The 22,016-nt window shown below is 40.9% G+C and overlaps 1 protein-coding gene across 1 annotated transcript in view; it reads left to right on the plus strand.

Moving 5' to 3' along the window:
• PRKG1 (protein kinase cGMP-dependent 1) overlaps nt 1-22,016 on the plus strand; it is a 377,911-nt gene that overhangs the window by 215,179 nt on the left and 140,716 nt on the right. The window contains exon 4 of the mRNA XM_085306160.1: nt 12,960-13,023. Coding sequence (XP_085162286.1) covers nt 12,960-13,023 — 64 coding nt within the window. The remainder of the gene's footprint in view (nt 1-12,959; nt 13,024-22,016) is intronic.

Below are 22,016 nucleotides of genomic sequence, written 5' to 3' on the forward strand. Positions count from 1 at the left end.
CCTAGGTGCAAGGGAGGGCCTTTCTCATGCTTGGATAGTCTACAAAAACACTAAGACAAGGGTTTTTTTTCCCCAGTAGCATCTTGGTGCTGATGTGTAAAGATAAAGCTGTCATGAATAGAAATTTGGTCAGAAAATGATTACTCAGAATAAGGGTGAGAAGATGACGGTACAAAGATATGTTAGGCTRGAGGTAATAAATCATCTCCAGAGAACCTGTCTGCTAGTAGGATGTGTATTAAAATATTCTGCTAGGTTAAATCATTTCAAACTATATGTAAATGCAAAGTATCTTCAAAATAGCAAGCTACCAGCACTATAACAAAATGGAACACACAAAATTTTCAATACCAAACAGYGTCTGGAGGCTTTTGCATTTGAATTGGAGCAGGCAGAGAATGAAAACAGTTGCTTGAGGTAACACACCAGAAGACTGCTCAAATCAAGGAAAGGACTTGGGTTTTCTGGATGTTAGACCCTRTCTTGTCCACCGGGACATGCTAGCTTGAATCTTTTGATGAGCATAACACCAGTTCAGATGGGSAAAAAACTAAACTGAGACATGTGAGATGGGAAAAAAGGGAGAAAAGACGAGAAGATGCATGTGGACAACATTTTGGAAGAAGGAAAAAAACAAACTAGTAGCTCCATTGGCCCAGATTCAGGGAGAMAGCTATCTATGACAAACTCAAGGATGGGTTTCATAGTCTTAAATAGACTATGTTKTCTGTTCTGTTCCAAGTGGGAGTAGATTTTAAATGCTAATAGAGTCTCCTTTGACACTCTATGTTCATCAGGAAAGTAGTCACATAGATAATGTGACTGTCTGGATTTGATTACCTAACTTGAAATGGTATCTTTTGGGGGTTTTTATTTCAGAGAACCAATTCTAATTTCACRTAGGTTCTGCATTCTTATTAATGTCAATAGAAATTATGCTTGGATAACAGGGTAAAGTGCACTTCAGTCACGTTACTAATGGGAGCTTTTCTTCTTTGGTCACTCAAAAAAAGCTCAATAAATAGAACCATCTGAGCACAGATCTATTAAGTGTTTTTATGTCCAGTCAGAGACTAGTCTTTTTTTTCCCTGTGTCTAGTACGTTTGCAAATCTTAATGATCATTTTATGCGTTTATCCTCTACTTTCATGGGATGAATTTTTAATGCGCAAGCAGAAGGTGACAGTTTTATTGCTTTTATGAGCATCAGGAATGCATTCTAAATTCAATTATATACTGTCTTTGGAAACATCACACAACTGATTTCCCAATAAAAACAACTCATAGATTTCTGAARAATAAGGAGGACAGTAATTTCCAGACTGACTTTAACTGTGGGAATCGAGTAACATATTACATGTGACATAGGAAAATATAAGATAATGCATACTAGGAAGAATAATTTAAACTTCTTACAGATGCTGATAAACTAGCATAATTATTTCTGGAAAAAGATCAAGGAAATGCCACAGAAAAAATGAAGAGAAGCTCACAGAAATATGTAAAGTGTAGAAAAAAAAAAAGGAAGGGAATTACGTGCCATGAAAATGATCTCACAGAACATGCTTGCAGGACTTGTGATGTTGCGTTGTAGTTTAGACCAGGAAAAGTCAAGCTGAAGCTAGATTGACCTCAGGGAGACAGTAAAAATACCTAATTTCTAATAATACAGAATATTACCAATGTCTTCCTGGGAATTAGCATTCTGTTAAGCTGCTAGCGAGGATGCTAAGGAGAACCAGTTGGCTGAAGCATGGTACAAAGCAGCAAGATACTGGCTTAAATAAGAAAATCCAAATCCTAAGCATCTTCTTGCTCCTCCATTGGAGGAAATCCTATTTATAATCCGTGGCCGGGATTTATAAATCCAAGCAAATGGGGCTTAGGCTCCAAATGCCATTACAAATCCAGGAGCTTTGATTCCTCTGTTTCAGGCGAACAAAATTTTTTATGTCTGATTACAGCTGACAGGTTAATATAAAGCTTCCATAAATTTCCACCTTTCATAAACAAACTGGTTTCAGGTTCTCAAACAGTGAAGCTTCCCAGCGGTGCTAAGCTGTTTAGCCCAGAGGGAATGGAATCATTCTTTTGCCGTGACATGTAACTGCATATTAATAATGTGAATAGAGCAGTCATCCTCTGAGTCTGCCCATAATCTCGTTACTAGGCTAAATTATTTGCAGTCACTTAAAATGCATCGCTTTTGGCTGACTGTCTTGAAAAGAAGCTTCTCTCTCATCGTATGCTTTCAGTGAAGGTGCAGTTTCAGAAAGCGAATAGTAGTGCCCAGTCCCGTGGGTGAGCAGGCTATGGTAGGTTCACTGTCTCAACGCTACCGGATGTCTTAACCTACAACGGCCAAGTAACCATCTCCTCAAGCACAGCCTCTCCAGATCTACCTTCCCTTCGCATTTGCAGCTGGTGAGCTCGGTTAAAACCTCTGTAGACATGAGCCATTGACTTTTGTTTTGTTTTGTTTTGTTTTCTTGGAGAAAGGCCAAAGCATGTCTTTATAACAGAAACCCAACCTTGTCTTGAAGGCTCCTGAAAGGAGATAGCTGTCCCTGATGGAGCCATTCTAGTGCTTTCCTTCTTGCCAGGAACCTGGAAATGAGATCAGATCTTAGTTTATTTGATTTTTAATTCCACTGGGGCTAGCCTTTCTTCATCCATAAGTCGGAAAAGATCTTCGCTATCTAACCTTTTTCCCAAATTGGTAAAAATTACTCTGAATTCGTACCAAATGATAAGCTCTCCTCTTCCCCTTATGGCTTAGGTTAACTGTTGTGGTGTCCTCTGAGCTCTTCCTGGTATTTTAAACTTTTGCGTGGTACAGGAACAGGACACTTTATCTGTTGGGCTATCCCAGTCCTGCATGCAGTTTCAAGATTATTATTCTGCATTCAAGAACCGTTACTGCAATCATAGTGCCGAACTGAGTTTTTTTTTTTTGGAGGAGGTTATCAGGGAGGAGCAGGATATCCTGTTTTAAGTTGATGCTTGCGTGCTTGCTTTGATGCTGTTGCCATAATATGCATGCCTATTCAAAAAATGAGTCATTGCGTACTTGGAATATTAAAGTACATTTTATTAGACATTAATCACCAGGAGCGGGGGGAGTAAATTGCCTCATCTGCAAGCTTGAGGAGTGATCATCAATAAATTGAAATGACATTGAGCTAGAAATGGATTTATGGGAATTGCTTTCAACAGCCATTGCTCAGTTCTTTTAACTATATTTTGATATCTGTCAGTGAGTCAGCTTTTAATTAATCTTAACTGTTTCCTTCTAAACGTATATAGTGGTATTTTTGATCAAGAAGCCACATTGCCCTGAATAAATCCACATACACTGAATCAACACATTTGCCTTTGTCAGCCAGAGCTATAATCTTACCATGACAACCTTCTTTCTATGAAAAAGAAGTTGACTGGTATAAATCATATTTTTAGAATAATTGTTGATAGGTCCTAGATTAACAGTTTCATTAACTCGACATTAATCTTAGGCAAATCAGTAGCTCTCAAGGTGACTCCTGCTCTTCTCGGTTCTTTGAGATTTGTCTGATTCTCTGAGAGCTCTTAAAGTGTGCAGAGAGTTTTTCAGCTGTTGAATTTATTTCATCGTATAATATGTAATCCAGTGAGTCCAAGACTTCTCTCATATGACCTGTAGTCAAGGAGGGGACATCACAGGAGTCAGACTGTTGACCTTTTCCCATAGTGTGGTGTCCACAGCAATCTTTACTATGAGGTCAAGCTCTGATCATAGTCAGTCTCCTGAAACACTACCATGGGCCCAGAGGACATGCAAGGCACATCCTCTGTTACACTGTCTGGCCAGTGGGCTTCCAAATCCAGCCTTTGGTAGTGTTTACTCATAGATCTCATCTCTTGTGTGATACTCCTGGTTGAATGACAAAGTTTTCAGGAAACCACCCATTACATGCTTGTTGCATCTACTGCGGCCTGAGTAGCTCCTATATAAAACAATCTCTGCCAAATCACTTTCAAGTACGATCATGTGTTTTCCATTCTTAAGTTTAGATTTTTCTGCCCCAACCCTTAATATTATGTTACAAGCTTGACAAAGTATGACACCGTGTCTGTAGATCATGCGTTACGTCCACTGACCTCATGTGGTCAACCTTTGTGTAACAGGGGGAGCATGCTTACAAATATTCTTGTTTGCAAGTGGAAATCTTGTAACGAATGGGCTTTTAGCATCCCATTAGCTTCATGTGATCTTAAACCTACATGTGTTTAAGTAAGAGGAACCCCATAGAGTCCCTCAGTATTCAAATCTCTCAACAGGCATCCTGAGTCAGGCTTGCCCAGCGTCCTGTCTCTGATGAGAGACGCTCACATTTCAAAACCCTTTTTGTTGCTCTTCTACAACATTACAAAGCTTTAGAAGTCCAACTGTGGGCAAAAGATCATTGGATATGAGCTAAATCTCTTTGCTCAAGATTGTAATGTTTGTATGCCTGATGAAGTTGATTTTTGGGACAGAGGCAGCTATGTAATGCACTGATACTGTGTAGTTAATTAACAAATTATTAAGTGAATTGATGTAAGTCAGAGAAGCTTTGTTATTATAGTGGGAAAAAAAGGAAAAATAGAACAAAGTCGCACATCTGTTGCCGTTCAAGTAGAGAAAAAGGGACGCAGCCTTCAGAATACGGGAGCAATGCAGCCGATCCGATCCGATGAGCTTTAGCTCAAGAGCGACCGCAAAATTTCCCCAGAGTTTGCCCCCCGGCACGAGTGGCTGTTGCGTGCATCAACTGAAGTGCTGCCAGGCTGCCTTACCGCTGGCCAAAAAGCTTTCCTCCCATCTCCAAACCGTTTTGTAGCTGGCGTGCATCACAGATCGCGGGATGTCCACGTGGGCTGGTCCTGAGCTCGCTCCGCTATTAACCCGGAGCAGAGATTTGGCTCCAGTTTAAGGGCTAAGCAGCTTTGTTAATGTGATGCCATGCCCACCAACAAGCACTTGGTATTAGCCTACATGTAGCGTTGCACTAGCAAAATCTAGGCCAGGTCTTCACACAGGTGGGAGCCAACATTGAGGTTGGAGCCCTTAGTCATATCTGACCATTCTTCAAATGCAGAGGAAGCAATGAGTAAAGATTGTTTGACAGTGGCAGAGCAGAGTTTTGCTTGATACCTTAAACTGTCTCCACAGTGTGTGTTTTAGTTTGTATTTTTTCCTCTCCCTGTTGTCTGCCTGTCCTGTTTATAATATTTTTGAGATTATGGGATTTTTTTAAGCAATTGAATTTTCAAATCTTATATCGAATCTCTCCAGTTTATTTGATTATTTATTCAATACAATCCAAGCCGTTTGAAAATTCTCCACATTTAATTCATTTTTAGCTGCGTTCTATTTCCGGCACAAAACATGCTGCGGAGGTTTACTGTACGTAGCAAATTTTGACTCCTGAGATGTAAGAGGGGAAATAAAAAACAATTACTTTGTAAAGTTGAGGAATAATTCCTTCTTTTTTCCTTCTAACTCAATAGCAGGACTTAAAGGTTTGCTGGGGAAGGAGAACTGTGCAGAATTGTACCAAATAGAGGGAAAAAAAAAAAAAGAAAGGGGGATGCTGGGAAAGGCGGTGTTTTCCCCAGTTTGGTGCCTTGGTGGATTCATGGAAGTTGCTACTCAAGGGAAGTCGCTACTGTTTTCACAACCCACTAGAAAGCAGAGGGTGCCCATGGCCTAGCCATTCCTTCTGGACCCCATGRTGGTGCACRGGARACACTTCCACCTAGATGCTCAGCCCTCATGCAGGCTATCAAAGATAACAGCACTCCTCTACACAAGGACAATTGCAGGAACCATCCCAAGAGTCAGAATAAAAGCAGTTAGAAATAGGGAATGAGGACAACCCACCATCTGTTAGCCATCAGCAGTTCACAGAGGATAAATGTCCTGGATTACACCCCCAAATCAATAAAACTTATGACCAGCAAATGATCACTCTGCAGGGAGAATGACTTTTCTTAAAATAGGAAGGACCTGGCTGGCTGAATATTTTTTGCCTCAGGCAAATCTYGAAGTCAGCGCTCCTCTTCTGACTCCAACCAGCTATTAATTATTCAGAGCTGCTCTGAGGTTGTGCAGAGAATTAGTAGAGGCTGATGTGGAGTGGAGCTGCAAAGAGCATGCCAAAAAAATGTGGGGCTGCCCCAAGGATGCTCCCAGCACAGCTTTTTCCTTTAGTCCAAGAAGGGGACTGGAGGGCTGAGGTTGAGGTTAGCCGGAGGTTGGGGTTAGGGTTAGGCTGCCTTTCTATAGGAAGGTCTCAAATGTCTCTCTCATGCACGTGGGCCAATTTATGGTATTATTTTCAGTTTTATGCACATCCAGTTGCTCTAATTTTACACCATGAAGAGGAGCAAGAGGTTTGTAGACTCTGGTGCCTCTTTTTGTAGCTTGTTTCCCTCTAGGGTCTAACTAAGTGGATTCCTGGAAGACTCTTCTCAGGGACAGTCTACTGATCAAAAGTACTTGTGCTTTGACTTGTCCCTCTGGCTAGGGCTAAATCATCTAAGGCACATTGATCCAGAGTGAGAAGTTCAAGATTGCCCCTGAAGCCAGTTCTGCTGTGTTTCATTGCCTGCAGCTCTTGGATAGTCTGCTAGACTCAGGGTTACCTCTCTAAACCTACTACTTAGGTCTATGGCAGGAAGGATTTCCATTTTATGCTTTTGCTGCAGTCGGAAAACTCTTGTGATTTGTCCCAAAGTAATTAACCACACACACACACACACACACACACACACACACACACACACAAAAAAGTTTTAATGCTTTGTGAATCACATAGATTCAATCGATTTGCAACATCTGTGGCAGGGAGGAATTTTTTTTCAAGTTCAGAGTTGCTGACCTGCCTCACTGATGCCTTTGGTTTGGTGGGTTTGTAAACATGGCTCAGCAGATCCTGTGCTTTTGGAAATAGTATTGTCGGTGTCTTCGTGAATGAGATATTATCATGACAATTTGCTGTCAAGTGCAGGAGACAGCTGTTAGAGACAAAACGCCTGGCGTAAATTGTTTTGGAAGATGCAAATATCTAATTTACGGAAAGGCGACAAAGTGGACTGTGCAGGCAAACACAACTTGTCACTTCTTTAAACTCTCATGTAATGCTGTCTGCAAAACACTAATCAACACTTAAAGATCTCTTTTAAGGCACAGCTCAAGAAGCAGTCACAAGCATCTTTCTTCTTCTAGTTACGGTGTCTGCATCTTTTATGAGATAATGGTGTTTGTGATAGTTTGGCTTTATTCCATTACTGCAGCAATGCATTTATTGTTCCAGTCAAAACCAATAATAATAAGTAGTCAGGCTAGATGCATTCACTTGGGGATTTTCCACAGAGCCAGAAGAATTAGGGGTTCGTTTCCCACAGAATCTCTCAGAACAAGTGAGGGGGAAAAAAAGCTTGATTAAAGAACTCATTGATGGTAAGTTGTCTTGAAGAGGGAATAATTACTAGGCRTTGCAAGCCATAGAAAAAAATAATTCTGACTATATTGCAAATGCAGGATCATAGAAATAAAACACATAGGGTACAGTGGTGTGAGGCTTCTTTTGACAGGTATTGTCTTTTAATAGCCTGTAGAATAATTTTGGAGACAACAGGATTGTTAGGAGATACAGAAGCTTTCCTTTAGGTCTGTAGTTACAATCTGACTTGCAAATATGAAGCAATACCAACTGCTACAGCATAAAAAATAACATAATGTACTCAAAAGGTAATACTAGGTATTATCTTTCCTGCAGCAAAGGCTTGTCTCCATAGACCACCACTGCTAAGCCTACAAGGCGATGCAAATCCTGTGCCGTGAACTGAGTAGCCAAAAGATGTGCATGCTTGAAGTTGTTTGATGTTCCCAAAGTTATTGTTCTTTTTGAGCATTTATAGCTTTTTCCGAGCAACTATGCTTCTCCAGATTATTAGAGAGTAGATACACATAGATACATACGCAATTGGTGAATGGGCTTCTATGCTGCTAATTTCTCTGCTTTTCTCTCATCTAGACAGCAACTCTCTATTGCACGGTCTCCTCGGCGACTGCAAAATGAGATGCAGCAGGAGGGCTGTCTTTGAGAGCAGACAGGGAAAGATAGGGAGTGACAGAYCCGGGAGAAAAAAAGTGCTCCAGAATACCTGAGGAGCCTGTTAAACACTCATAGTCTGAAGATCAAAATAAGGTATCTAGCTGCATTAACTCACCCTGGGAAAAGTGGAGTCTGCTAGTACACAGGGTCCATCCCCGTGACTATTCAAAGGGAAATGAGAAAAGAGGATTGGTATGATGGAAAAGGAATGATTGCTTCCATCTGGGGACAGGACGTCATAGAAATTCGGATAGAAAAGGAGGTCCTGTCTTCTTTACCACTTGAAGAATCCTCTGGCACACTCRATAAGGTCCCACATTGGCCGGAAGCTCCTTAAAAACGGTCCATGTGCACATTTCCACTGAAYTGGTTGCCATTTTCCTGTTGTCAAGACCAGTATGTGGATGACGAGAAAAATGCTTATCCATAGTCAATACACACTGCGTAGTCGATAGACAGGCATACCTCACCTGGGTTCCCCACGTTGGCATCAGTGTTGGGCCCTCCTGCTGTTGGTGGCACACTTCATCCATCCATTAGTGTAGCTACTTCCCTCTTTTCGTGAGAGGTATAAGGTGTTTAGACATAAAAGAAATGTAAACCTTCACGCTTGCTTTAATGCAGCCTCTTCRTCACGTGAAAAAGTCACTTCATCTACTTTCTGCATCTTTCTGACTTTCATATGTATGGCAGATCTTAGGAGAAAAGCTTGACAGAGCTTTAGAGCTGTAGATGCAACATTTTCAGCTTCTCTGAGATGAGCAATTCCAAATGGTTTTAATGCCTTTGTGGTTTTAGCCCAGCCAACAGGTCATCTGCAGCAATAATAGAGCAAATGTATTCTCTTTTCTGAAAAGTAGCATTATTTGAGCTGATTTCAAGGCCAGATGTAAGTGTAATTAATGCGAGTGTGAGGGAATATCACTCTCCATCTCTTTTCCTCTTTTTCGCTAATATTTTGTAAGCTAAGCAAAACATCCAGGAAAATGCTTCAGGAAAACTAGCCTTGACTTAYCAATTGTATTGGTAATAGAGTAAATTTCGAGCTTCTAGAGAACTAAATACACCCTTTCTGAACTTATTTTATGCCTCTCCTTTTCCATTCCATGTGGTAGACACTATGTATGAAAAAAAAAAAAAACTGTTTATCCTCCAAATAATAYCTATTTGTCTGACAGGAGAGAGGAATTGGTATTTCAGTGCAAAACTTGCAACAGCAAGCAACTATATCACTCTGTTTTTGCCTCTCTCGCACAGGGATTGCTATGCTGAGGCATCCAGCAGCCATATCAGCTTGAGGCCACCACTTGTAGTTGCTGTCCCCATTCAAAGGGAACTAACTGACCGTCTTCTYTGAAATCTTACTTTTTCTCCTCAGCAAGTTGGCATATTCTCCAGCCACTGCACGGTGTCAGCATTGTGGCATTGCCAGGCATTTCTGGCAGCCAATTACCCATCCAGCATCTCCAAGAAGTTCTTGTCCAGGTGCACCGAGTCACCCTGGCTCACCTGCACCGTGGCCTCAGATAACGGTATTGCTCATGATATGAAACTCGGTGTGCAGCCCTTTTTTTACCAAGGTGGAAATGCACTTTTAAGCACTGGGCAATGCAAAATGTRGAGCCAAGCCCACCTTTCCACAGCTGCTCTCATCCTCCTGAATGAGGTTAGGATTTATTCCATGATCAGCCCCATTTGGTCTACCATTTATACCATGATCAACCCATTTGGTTGACACAGGAGCTGCGTTGACACAGGAGCTATGTAGCTTCTCTGAAAGCAGTGCCAATGCACTTGAGATTTTTTCTTTTTCTTCCTCCTGAAACTATCTTCTGGAAGATCTCACTTAAATCAATGACAACCAGCTCTCAAGACAGATTTCAGACTGGGAAAGGTAATTTCCTTTTTGTCCAGTGGGAGTATGTGCCATTCCCTGATACAGTACGTTCCAGTTTAAGAAGGCAAAGGGAAGACAAGATCAAGGGTTTCACAGTATTTGTAAACTTTCATGAGTAAGGCTCAACAATTTTCCTAGTTCTCTGCTTAAGGCCATGATGACGGAGCCAGCAGTCTGGTTCCGACACAATTTGTTGACAAGTGGACAGCTGCCAGTTGCATAGCATTGCCAGCTTGTGTTGTTCAAAATAYAGTTTTGTATCACAAATCAAATGTCAGGTCCTACTAGGTGTGATTAAACCTTAGCTCTTTGAGAGCAGAGAGGTAGTGCTTTCTGGCAGTGCTTTAGGGCCACCCCATATGGGGTGTATAGTATAGAAGGTGTTAAGGACCCTCCGTCTGTGCATCCATTTTGCTACCAACTGAATGATGCTATGTTCTTGCATGTCAGAAGCTGGATGCGCTCTCAGAGCAGAAGCATCCGTGCCACTGAACATTTTTAGGGTCAAATCAACACCTTGGATTCCAGCCAGGATTATTGAGGAGCCCTTGCTAGTTTAGRTCAGGAGTAGTCCCATGAGGTGAATCAAAAGGTGCTGTGGTCACCTACATATATTGCGCACTCTAGTGTGGATGGTGTGGTAGCTAAGGATGGATGTTGCTTCTGCTCCGGTCCAGGAGCAGCTACAGGTGACAGGAAGACAGATATTTCTTGTCTCCTCTCGCCTCCCTCAGAATAAGCATGGCTTTGCTTTTCCATCTGGATGTCGATTCAACTTGTGTGGTCGTGCAAARTATTTTGTAGGTGAATAGTGTGGATAAGGCAGACATAAGGTCTCCTCTTCTAGCCAGCTTGAGCAGCTCATAACCAGTGCAGCTAGTTCAGTTCTCCCTTCCAAGGTCAAAGAAACGTCCAACCAGGCTTGGGACAGAGCRACTGGAGAAATTCAGATATTGCTATTCATCCTGCTATCCATGACAGATGTGAAATCACTGATGGGGCTGCTTGTTTTGATCACTGTTTGCAGTAAAGCTTAGCAGTGTTTGTGGATTGATTAAAAAAAAGAGAAGAAGAAATTGGTAAAAAGAACTGAGTTTATTGGCATTTGCTTTTAAATTCARTTTCCTTATACACTCCTTTGAGCAAGGAAACAAGTAACCAGGCAGAAATCCCTACAGGAGAGCTGTGACATCTTGTCCGTGGCAGCATCTCAGATGCTGACATTTCAGTCTAACGGTCTGCAGCTCCTCTTACTTGGGCTCYGTGGACTTAGATGTCCCTCTAGACCTGAAATGCCTCCTCTTATGCTAATGGCACCAGCTTTATTCCGTAATTTGGAAGTTAGATTCCCTTGATCCTGCTTTTCAGGCAAGGGGACGGAATAAGTAAGTTCTTGATGAAACTGAGCCGTATTTTCTGAGAGTTCTTCCATCATAATAAAGAACATCTCCAAGCTCAAATGTCTGCTCTTCTCTTTTATATCATTTCTCAGACTCCAATTTCACAAAACTGTAGAAACAGAGAATGTAATTTTTTTATCTGTTGCCGTGCTGCAAAATCTTGAAATTCAATTTCTTTCTTTTGAGTCTTCTGCCCTTCTATTTGACTTTCTAGTGTATATTTTCCCATTTGCAGCAATTTGATCCTCAGATCTCAATTTTCATATGAGTTCAGGTACCCACATGAAAACTGTCTTCAAAATACTGATCTTCATACGCAAATCTTTGAATAATACAGGCAGATTTGGGGAAATTAAGAATMTATTTTAAGACTATATAATATTGTCATTTAGAGAATTGAGAGTGTATTTTTATTTAACTGCAGTATCAAGCCAACTAGCCGATTCTGTGCTATACATGTGAACATTTTTTTCGAGTCTTGTTCTTCTCTCAGGGTTGTCATCAGCTCAGCCTGAATTTATGACATTTTTTAAAAGGGCAATAAATGCTATTTTGCTATAGCTATAAATGCTATTTCATAAGGGCGTTTACAGCACTTCAGGAAAGTATATTGTGTCTATGTGTCGGTTCATTCAGCATCAGACGGAACCTTGAGAATATTGATGGAAGTCAAGCTTTTATGGAAAATAGAGAATAAGAATCCAAGGTACAGGAGGTATACTAATAGCTTAGAGGTCAAGGTGCTTACGTGAGATTTGGAGAGTCAAGTTCAAATCTCCATCCCTCCTACATCAGACTGAATTAAATCTCTCTCTGKTGTTTCCTGGATGAGTGTTGCTGCAACTCTCTTGTGTCTTGACCAGAAAGTCTAGCCTTGCCTGGGAAATCTTTGTCAAGGAGAATTCTATGAAAAAAAGTGAAAAAGTTGCCTTTTTGGCAAAAGAAAATAAACTCTGTACGTTAGGCTCCCAATGAACTCTTCAATAATTCTAGCAGTAGTTCAATGCTGTTTTCTTGCTGCCTCCGTACCCTCTGCGGCTTTGTGTTCTGCTTTTGCTATGTCTACGTGTAGTTTCAAGTGGGTTTTTAATCTATTACTTACTAGATCTGATCTTTTCTTCTTTTTTTTCATTTTTTTGTTTTTGTTTTGCTGGTGGGGTGGAACAAAGGCAGGGAAATTTTGGCAATTCTGCACAATCCCAYGTGTGACTGAACATGTTTGCAGCGCAGACGAATCCTAGTAAATCCTTGATTGGCTCTTAGCTGCTTTTCAGCTTGAGGAAGGGTTCTCCAGATGTTTATTGCAARTGGTCTCCTATTATAACAAGTGAAYGCTTAAAAATAYACCTTGGGTGGCACAAGAAGACAAGATTTCCATTATAGAAGCTGCTTTTTACAGTAMAYACTTAACAAGTCCTTAGCAACAGGGGCAACGTGCGTGAAATATATATAAAAGAAGTATAGTTGGCTTTGTGAAATACATGGAGATATTCAGTAATCAAGGGTTCTCTTGTATTTCAGTGTTCCCACATTCCAGAGCCTGCCTGAGGAGATACTTAGTAAGCTTGCAGATGTCCTTGAAGAGGTAAGTGCTTTTAATTGTGAGATCCTAATGAGTTTATAGCCTGGGAGCCTTCTGGTAGCAGTATCTAGGCTCCTCTCAGAAATAACCGCTTCACAACTTTGCTCCCAAGTACGGCTGACTGCTCTCGCACATAGAGACAGTGAGTGGAGCGGTGTGAAAAATGAGTCCGTTTTGCAGGGGGCTTACGTGTTTTTAATTGGGTTTCGTTCCARCTGGGAGCTGAAACAATAGCTTCCTACGTTTTGCAGAAGGGAGGCCTTCTGCCATGGTCCCCRCACTGCGGACCTGTTCTGAGGTCTTCTACTGAGGAGCCTGGTGGGCTGGCAGCTATGGAGGAAGAATATTTTGRTCTGAACGTGTGTGGGAAGCGATAGCCATGTTGTGTTTAGTTATTTTAATGCTTTGACCAGCCCTAATGACRAGCTTCTGAGCTATGTGAGAGGAGGACATGGAAATATGATCACCTCTCAGATGTCATGGGAAACTTATATTAGAGGGCAATATCACCCTTGAAGGTGTGGGAATGGCTTTAAGGTAAGGGAACAGYTTCTGCCGTGAGAATTACAGCAGAGAAGGGCAAATGTAATGTACATCAAGATATATGAAAGTCCTTGTAGAGCTGTTTCATGTCCACCTAGTWATAAGCTAGTATCTCATTAGTGTCAGACTTTTAATAAGTCTTTATTAAAAAAAAAAAGGACTTGTGCTCTAGGTGAATACACATCATGAATGTAAAATATCTGAATTATCTGGCAGGTAGTTTGTCCACGTAGTTTGGAATTTATTCTTGTAGTGCTCCGTTCTGTACCTGAAGAATTGCATATTAGCAAATATTGCAGACACTGTTAATAAAACCTTTCAAAGTATAACCCRCTATGATTTAGCTGCATGAAATCTCTGTGTACAGTACTATTTTATTACCCCCCTTGTTACAGTAGGGTTTTTTTGCATATGCCTTGCCATCCTGAGCCAGTTCTAATAACTACATTTATAGAAAAAGGTTGATGTATAGTAGTAACTACCTCTCTCATTGATTTTAAGAAATGAAGCTACTGGCTTTTTTTTAAGTTGATTTTCAAGTCTTTTTGATTTTTGGGGGCTTTTTGTGTAATGTACAGATAAAGTGCAATCTGAACAAGTCACACCTTTGTCATACAAAGTAACTTCATAGATAAGCTTTATTTCCCTTACTGCAACAGAAGTGTTTGCGTTTAGAGAAAAGAGCCATATGAGCTCAATATGCTATGAATTAAATCTGCATATCGCAAAAACGCGCGCCTGACTGGAAACAAATAGCTTAATTAACTTGGATCACAGAAACAACTTCAAGCTCCTTATCAAGAGTCAGGTAAAATGKAGAAAGTCAGTAAAACTTTTCCAGGAACTCTTAAAATTTTAAAGGGGGAAAAAAAATTAAGAACAGAAATGAAGAAACGAGGCATTTGACTGTGAAAATAAGCACTTGCCTAAAGACTGCTCTTGTTGATCTTAAACTAGCAAGATAATCCTCCACAGTTTTATCTTTACTTTGTGGTTTCTATGAGGACTGGTACTGAGAAGAAGCTAAAGTGCAGAAATTAAGATGACTCCTAACCTAAAAACGAGGAGAAACTCAAACTACTTCTCATCCCCAGTCTGTCTGGGGGGACCTGCTAGATAAGTCCTCCAAAATCAATTACTTCAAAATATGTGCCAAAATATGTGCCAAAATATGTGAAATTCGCTGTGTTGTTCTTACTTGTTTTACATAAACTATAAAATCTCCTTACCATATATTTTGTGTTTTACACTATCAAGCATATTTACACTAGTGACAATAACTTTATTTTGTCCTGGCTGTTACTGTAACCAGAATTGAATTACAGTGACTGATTGGGCACGGTTTGAGGCAGAAAATAATCTCTTAATGTCGAGATTTAAAACAGGTTTTCTTCTGATACAGTTCTGTAAATAATTTTCTACATTTTTTAAAAAACAATTTCTAAGGGCTGCTAACTAAAACCTAGAAGCAAGAAAGCTCTTTTAATCAGCCATTTCCCAAAGCAATGGTCTTACGAGGACAGTGGCAAAAAAGGACCAAAGTTTGTTRACGTGATTTCATTTTAAGAATTGATGGAAATGTTAAATTAACTTATTTAGCCCAGATGGATTGCATGAGGATTAATGAAACCCTGGGTGATTTCCTTCTCCCTTGCAGTGGCTTCTGGCTTGTGTAAGATCATTCCTATCTATGAATTTGCTYGTGGTTCACACGCAGGTGAGAGCAGAAGGGAGGCATTTGGCTTTGGTTTTAGCAGATGCAAACCTGAACTGTTGGTTTTGTGTGGTTTTGCAAAGAAATCTTTTGAGATAAATTAAGATTTACAAGTGCTTGRTCTGAAATTTACCCCATTTGATCGCAGGATGACCCTGGCACAGCCCTTCTGCAACATCCAAAGACCAGTTCTCTGTGTTGTTACATTACATTATTTTCATTATATTAATATTTTTAGCATTACATAGATATTTATTAATATGTAACATAAAACTGAATGTATTAACATTTCTCAATATGTTTGGTAATAACTGCAATCACTTACAGCGCCTTTGAAAGATGAGCAGCCGTTTTAGTTCAGAGTTTGATTTAGTTTGGTTTTAATGCCATCTCTGTTGGAACAGCTCTTCCTCGCCCGAGATTTTTATTGCGTTGTTTATTCTCGGGCTTGCCAAACATAATGCACAAATCACCAAGTAATATGCTTCTGCAGCTCAAGACCTAATTCTTATTTTATTTGAGTTTTGTTAGGTTGGTGTCCTAAGGAAATGAGGCTTGTGCAAGCACTCTGGCTGCCTGTATAGGACTGTCCCCTAAATTTTTTTTTAATTGCTTTCCCAAAGCATATTCGACACAAGAGAAAATGTCTGTGGTGCATCAAAAATTCRTCAAAATTTCTGGTTAGGAAGAGAAGAATTAAATTGGTGGCCGCACCGTGGAAGGAGCTGCAGCAGGAGCCTATTGCTCRTCTGGCTTTTTGGCTTTTGGCTGGCCAGTGCACAGGAACCGGGTGGGGAGGGAGACGCAGGGAGAAACGAGCTCCTGTAGCTGTTCAGGATGACGGGCAGGCGAGGGRTAATTATGGTGGTGACACTCAAGGGATGAAGGGCCCATGTTCTTCCTCACCTCGAATAATTTTTAAAATATTTTTAGTAGCTTTTGCTGTGTATCTGGGATGTAAGAAGCAACACGTATCACCGTAGCCTAGTAGACTTTTTAAAAATACTTGCAAAGCTGCATGAGGACGGTATTGCACGCCATCAAAAAACCATGCAATTAATGTTAATCTGTGTCTGCGAGGTTGTAAAAATCTAACCATGAGCCTGAGCGATGGCCAGAGGTCACCTAGAAATATGGTGGGATCTTCAGCCTGGTGCAGCAGTGAAAGCAGCCACCAGCCAAAAGCAATAGTTTCCTTCTCACRTTTGTAGCATTATCCCCATGAAAATATATACATAGCTATATACATTACATATAATGTATAATCCCTAGTTTTTCTTTCTCAATGCTTGCTTTTTCATGTTTTTCTTCTCTTGAAAAAGTCCTTGCTGACCTCCCTCTGGTGCTTCAAACATAGGGCCCTGGGATGCTCCTTCCTAAAAATAACCTGCGGCTCGGTTATTTTTGTCTCTGTTATAGCAATCGCTTTTTTCGCTTCTCAGAAGCRCTGGGCTGGCGGCGAAATAGTTTCCCTCTGCTGCGTTTTTGTAAAGAAATTTGGCACATTTGTATTTAAAAATGCAGGATTAACGTCGTTAGCAAAGGTAACAGTGAACGGGACGCATCCCCTGCTGCTCAGCATCGCCGTGCACCTTGCCCCCGCCACAAGTGTTGTATGTCTCAGACGTCTAAATAGCCRTAGCAGTTGTATAAATACAACTTATTCCATCCTTGCTCTGGRTGAACACAAATCTCCCTTGGAAAACCGCTCCTTCTTGCACGGTCTTTTTATTCATGAGCTATCTGAATAATTGCAGTTTTCTTGGGTCAGAGAGGGGAATTTGTTTGAGAATTGAAAGATTTATCGTAGATGATTTATAACCAAGATTTAAAGCCTTTTTTTGTTTTTCTATGAAGTTGCAAAACTTTATGAAAATGCAAAAGCCTGACCTTTCTTTCCCCCTTTCTGAAGGCTCTGAAGTAACAGTTGCCTTTTCTGAACACGGTTTTCTATTTCCTTAGAATTAGAAGWAAGAAAGAAAGWAAGGAAAGTTGTGTGCTTCTTTTCCATCGTGCACCGCTAATGTGTTATATATCACTAAAATAAATGCGTTTTCTGTAGTCAGTAGTTCTTCTCCAAGAATATGCAGCTTTCGCCTTCGAGCAGTTCATTATAATGCCGACAGTTTGTAACAGATGGCAATAAACTGATTTTTTTTTTAGGAAATTGTAAAATGCATTCAATGACCTGTGGAATGATGTGCTTAGGAAATCACTGCAACAGAGGTGCTGTGCAGGTACATGACAGTGAGTGTCAACATCTTGGGTCCCGTCCTGTTGCCCAGCCCTCAGGCTGAAGGYGCCAAGGAGACCCTGAGATCCTGCTCTGCTCTGGGAAGAGCAGAGATTTTTGTTTGGCATGCCAAGAGATGGAAAAGGTGATTTCTCTTGGCTCACGTGCCTCCATTTATTTCCTGGCTGTCCGACACCCRAAGGTGATGGATGGCATAAAACTCTGTAAAGATGATGACACTCTGGCTAACATCTGCTTTTCTTTATTTTCTTTGGGGCAAAAAAATATTTTTCTTGGTTTCATTTCCATCCTGAGGTTGATTCATCTCCCTGGTCTTTTTTTTTTTTTTCCTCCCTTTTTCAAATGGATCTTCCATGTCAGTCAAATGTAAAGCTTATATCCTTGAACGATTCCTGTCTAAAATCAGTAGTTTGGGTAACATGACTTACAATTAAGTTTGCTTGACCTTCTCGCTTTTGGAACTGCTTCCAGTTGCTTATAATTTTGGCGAGTTATCCGTTTGATCTGAAATTATTCAGTGCAGCCGTTGGCCCAGAGGGGATTTCATTGTATTTTTTTCCAACTAGAACTTCTAATCCTGTTTCAAAGAATGAGATTGCTTTGCCCATGTGTCAGGGACAGACATCTGTTATCCSCCCTGAATATATGTCCCAGTTTGTTTGAGTTACATATGGCTTTCAAAAACCTTATCAGACCGAACTGCAGACCTACCTAGCAGAGATTTGTTTTAGTTTGCTTATGGTTTTTTTGTTTGTTTGTTTGTTTGTTTGTTTGTTTTGGATTCAGAAGGGAAGTCATGGGGCAGTTTAAGGTTTTCATTCAGATATAAAATGCAGCGAAGTGAGTGTACTTAAAGGATGTTAGGGGAAAAAAAGGAGAAAAACTTGAGTGTTTCTGTGTACCTGATCACGACTGTATAGTGACATTCACATAAAAATTGCCGTAACACTTGCATTGGCATAAAAGGCGTCATTTTCATAATTTTTTCTTTTTTAATTAGTATTATTTTTCTCCTCATTTTCTTTGGTCTGTTGTGTGCACTGACCTTTTAAAGGCACTTACAAATAAATCTGTGCTTAGGTATCACAGCAAAGGAATAGACTTGTTTAAGTATTCCCTGGTCAGATAGTCATCAGGAATCTATCATCTATATCCATCTTATAATTTACATGCTGCAATCTCCTTAATTCTCCTACAGCAATAGAAACCGAGAAGTGGTTGTGCGTTGAGGAGGAGACTTGGAGCATCCATCGAGATTGCTAAATAGCCAGAAACCTCTTGACGCACAAGCAGTTGGGTGCTGAGAGAGCATTTGGGAGAAGTTTAATATCTATTTGCCCTGCTTTTGCCCTTCCCAGCACACCCACTCATGGCAGATATTGGAGAGGACAGGGATCTGGGCAAACCCTTGGTCTGATGTAGCATGGCCAATTCTTAGGTCTACCRTATACCATATATATGGAGTATGCATATGGAGTAACATTCCTGAAGGTTTAGAGATGGGACACTAATGGAACTTTGCAGCATCTATATAACCCAAGTTAAGCCTATTTTAAACAACATTATTGTGATGCCCAGTCCTTCCTATGAGTAATAAACAAGTGCTAAAAATCAACGTCTGATGAAGTGGTTTGCAAGCAAAATCAAGCGTGTAACCTCTTATTTGAATTTGCGGCTCTCTTCCTTCATTCGAAATCAAATTGAAGCTGTGCAGGAGAAGTTGTTTGCTCTGAAGAAACCTTGCAAATGAGCCAACTACGTCATTTGATGCTGTCACCCCRCCGAAAAAATGGGGGGGGGGGTTATTCTGATGGTTTCCATGGCCACTCCACCCTGGCGGAAATGAGAAGCGGAGAAGCGCAGGGAGCCCGGATCGCTGCCAGGCACTCCTTTTTATCTKCTTGTTTGGGATTTGGCCCCCGAGATGCGTGCCACCACGCCGCAGATGGAAACCAAGCAAAGAAAACCTCGTGTGAAGAAGCAGCTTCRCTGCTCCTGCTCGTAGCAGAGGCAGATGAGGGCTAAGGTTGGTGTTATTAGATGGTTGTTATTTTTAGAGCTGGTGTTATTCAACTCAGTGCAAAGTGCGGAGAAGGTTAAACAGCACTGATGGGACATCTATTAAAACCAGGTGTGGAGAGCAACACAGCCAGTGCCAGATGTGGATACRTTCTGTACCACCAGCGTGAACCTTCAGTACTGGAAGTATTTATGTTCTTTTGACAAGTATCAATTAAAATATAGGGTATTTGTATTCTGTTTATCACAGAAATGCTTTCTTTAGAAGCAGCTTAGTATTTCGAGCTCAACAAGCTTTTGCAACACATGGCAAGGGTTTCCTCCTTGGAGAGAAGAACCCCGGAGGCTCCTGTACTGCTGCATCTCCTCTGCGTGGGGCTGGGGTTTTGGCACAAGGGGGGCAGAGGCGAGTTAAGAGATGTCACAAGCAGGCAGGTTCTCAGCCTGGAGCACAGGGCATCRGCTTGTCCTTTTTATAGGAGAAGCTGTTACATGTTTGCACTGGATGCAACTGTTGAGCTATGCAAGGTCGCCAGATATACTTTACAACTGGAGAACTACACTATCTTTTCAGCTTAATGGATGAAATGAGTTTTCAGATCTCTCAAGAACCAGATGGCATTGCACTTGAAACTCCCAGTTGCTTCAGAGGAGTCTTTTTCAGGAGGCTTTTTGTGGAGAGCCGGATTCCTCCAGAGATGGCAGGAATTTATTGTTATTTATTTGACTGGCAGAAATTTGCAGCCTTTTTCTCTGGGCTTATTTTGTAAACCGCAAGCACAGGTTCCATTTTTCCAGTACAAACTGGGAAATCTGTTGAAGTCAGGCAACRTTTCTGAGGAACCCCGCTGGAAAATCATGTCTCCATTAGGAGTGCRTGCGTGAACGTRTGCATCTACGTATTTGCAGACTGTAAATCRAGGCAAGACTCCCAAAAGCCATACAGAAGTTTGGGTTTCTAAAGGGATATTGCCATCAGTGTTGATGCAGCGCGGCAGCTTTCCGTGTCGTTCCGGAGCACATTCCTGTAGTTTGTATAATTGTCTTTGCAGGGAACCGACTGTTTAAATGGATCAAGACCAACATGTAGCTTAACTACGGGGGAAGCATGCCACAGAGAAGCTACAGCCCRCTATTTTGCATCAAGTATTTGCTTTTTCTGGTGTGCAGTAGCATGCAAAGCTAAGGGTGCAGTAGCCARGTTGTAGATGCCTTTGAAGACAACRCCGGCACTTTGCACAAAAACGCTGCAAGAGTTTTGTCTTTGCCTGTTTCTCAAGTATTTTTCCATTTTCAGTGATAAGGGGTCGAGTCGACTTTAAATCCATTCTGTGATAATTCCCTGATAAGATGCTGATTTATAAAACCGCTGCACTTGAGATCACCACGTTCACGTTAGGCAGCTTTATGGGCATACATGCTTACCGTTCGACAGGGTTGGATTAAAACTGGCTGTGGCCTATCTAGAATATATTTTTGCATTATCTGGAAACAGATTCTTCAGAYTTACCACAGCTATTAAAGAAACAAAAAATATAAGATTGCTTTTTACGGTTAATCTTAGATTATTTGCAGCGAATCATAGACAGGACAAAAGGATTTAAGTAAATCTGTAGCTGAGTGTTTGCACTTGCAGATTTGCAGACTCTCCTTGGGAAATAAGCAAGGTGAGTGTGAATTTTTCACCCAATATAGGTCACAAAATGACACTCATACGATCCAAGTAAATGTCTCCTCTGTGAGCAGACCRCACACATAATTTTCCTGCATTTATTAGCTTACTTTTTGCAGTTTTAAGCTGCGTGTGTGCTCCAGCAAGCCTGGCTGCCGAGAACCTGTAGCAGGTTTGCATGAAGAGAGAAGGTCAATAAACATCGTCAGGTTAGTCTCATGAAATAAACCTTAAAAATAAAAGTACAAATGTCTTCTAACTAGCTAGCATCATCATTATTTCATAAGTTACACCTTCCAAGGTTGGGCCTTCAAAAGTAGATAGTATCCTGAGATTTAAACCATGGCCAYGCATGCTCTGCATGAGCCAAAATGCCGTGTCCGCAGTTGTATTCTTGGTGGAAAGCAACTCTTTTAACAATAAAAAGTGCTGTAGTAGGGCTTGGTTTTCAACGTTTTGCTTGGTTTTGGCAGACCACATATGGATTGTGTTTTTCTATGCGTTTTGTAGAGACCTCAGGGTCTATGGGTTGGTGTTTTCCCTCCACTTGCCACGTTGACCAGCTTGTTCCTGTTTTCTTACGCTCTCATAGTAGATGGGTTTTCTTCATAATTGCCAAAGACGCATTTGGTAACACCTGTTCCACAAAACATGGAACAAAAGTTGGGTTAGTGCTAATGACCAGGCAGATAGTATTTGGCAAATCTATTTCTCAAGGAAGAAGAATCAGCCAAAGAGGAGGAGGATTGGGACAAAGTAGATGCAGCAGTACATGGTAAAGAAAAAGTCAAGAT

This window comes from Rhea americana, unplaced genomic scaffold (genome assembly GCF_003343005.1).
Source record: "Rhea americana isolate MKP2758 unplaced genomic scaffold, rheAme1 scaffold_233, whole genome shotgun sequence".
Taxonomy (NCBI): domain Eukaryota; kingdom Metazoa; phylum Chordata; class Aves; order Rheiformes; family Rheidae; genus Rhea; species Rhea americana.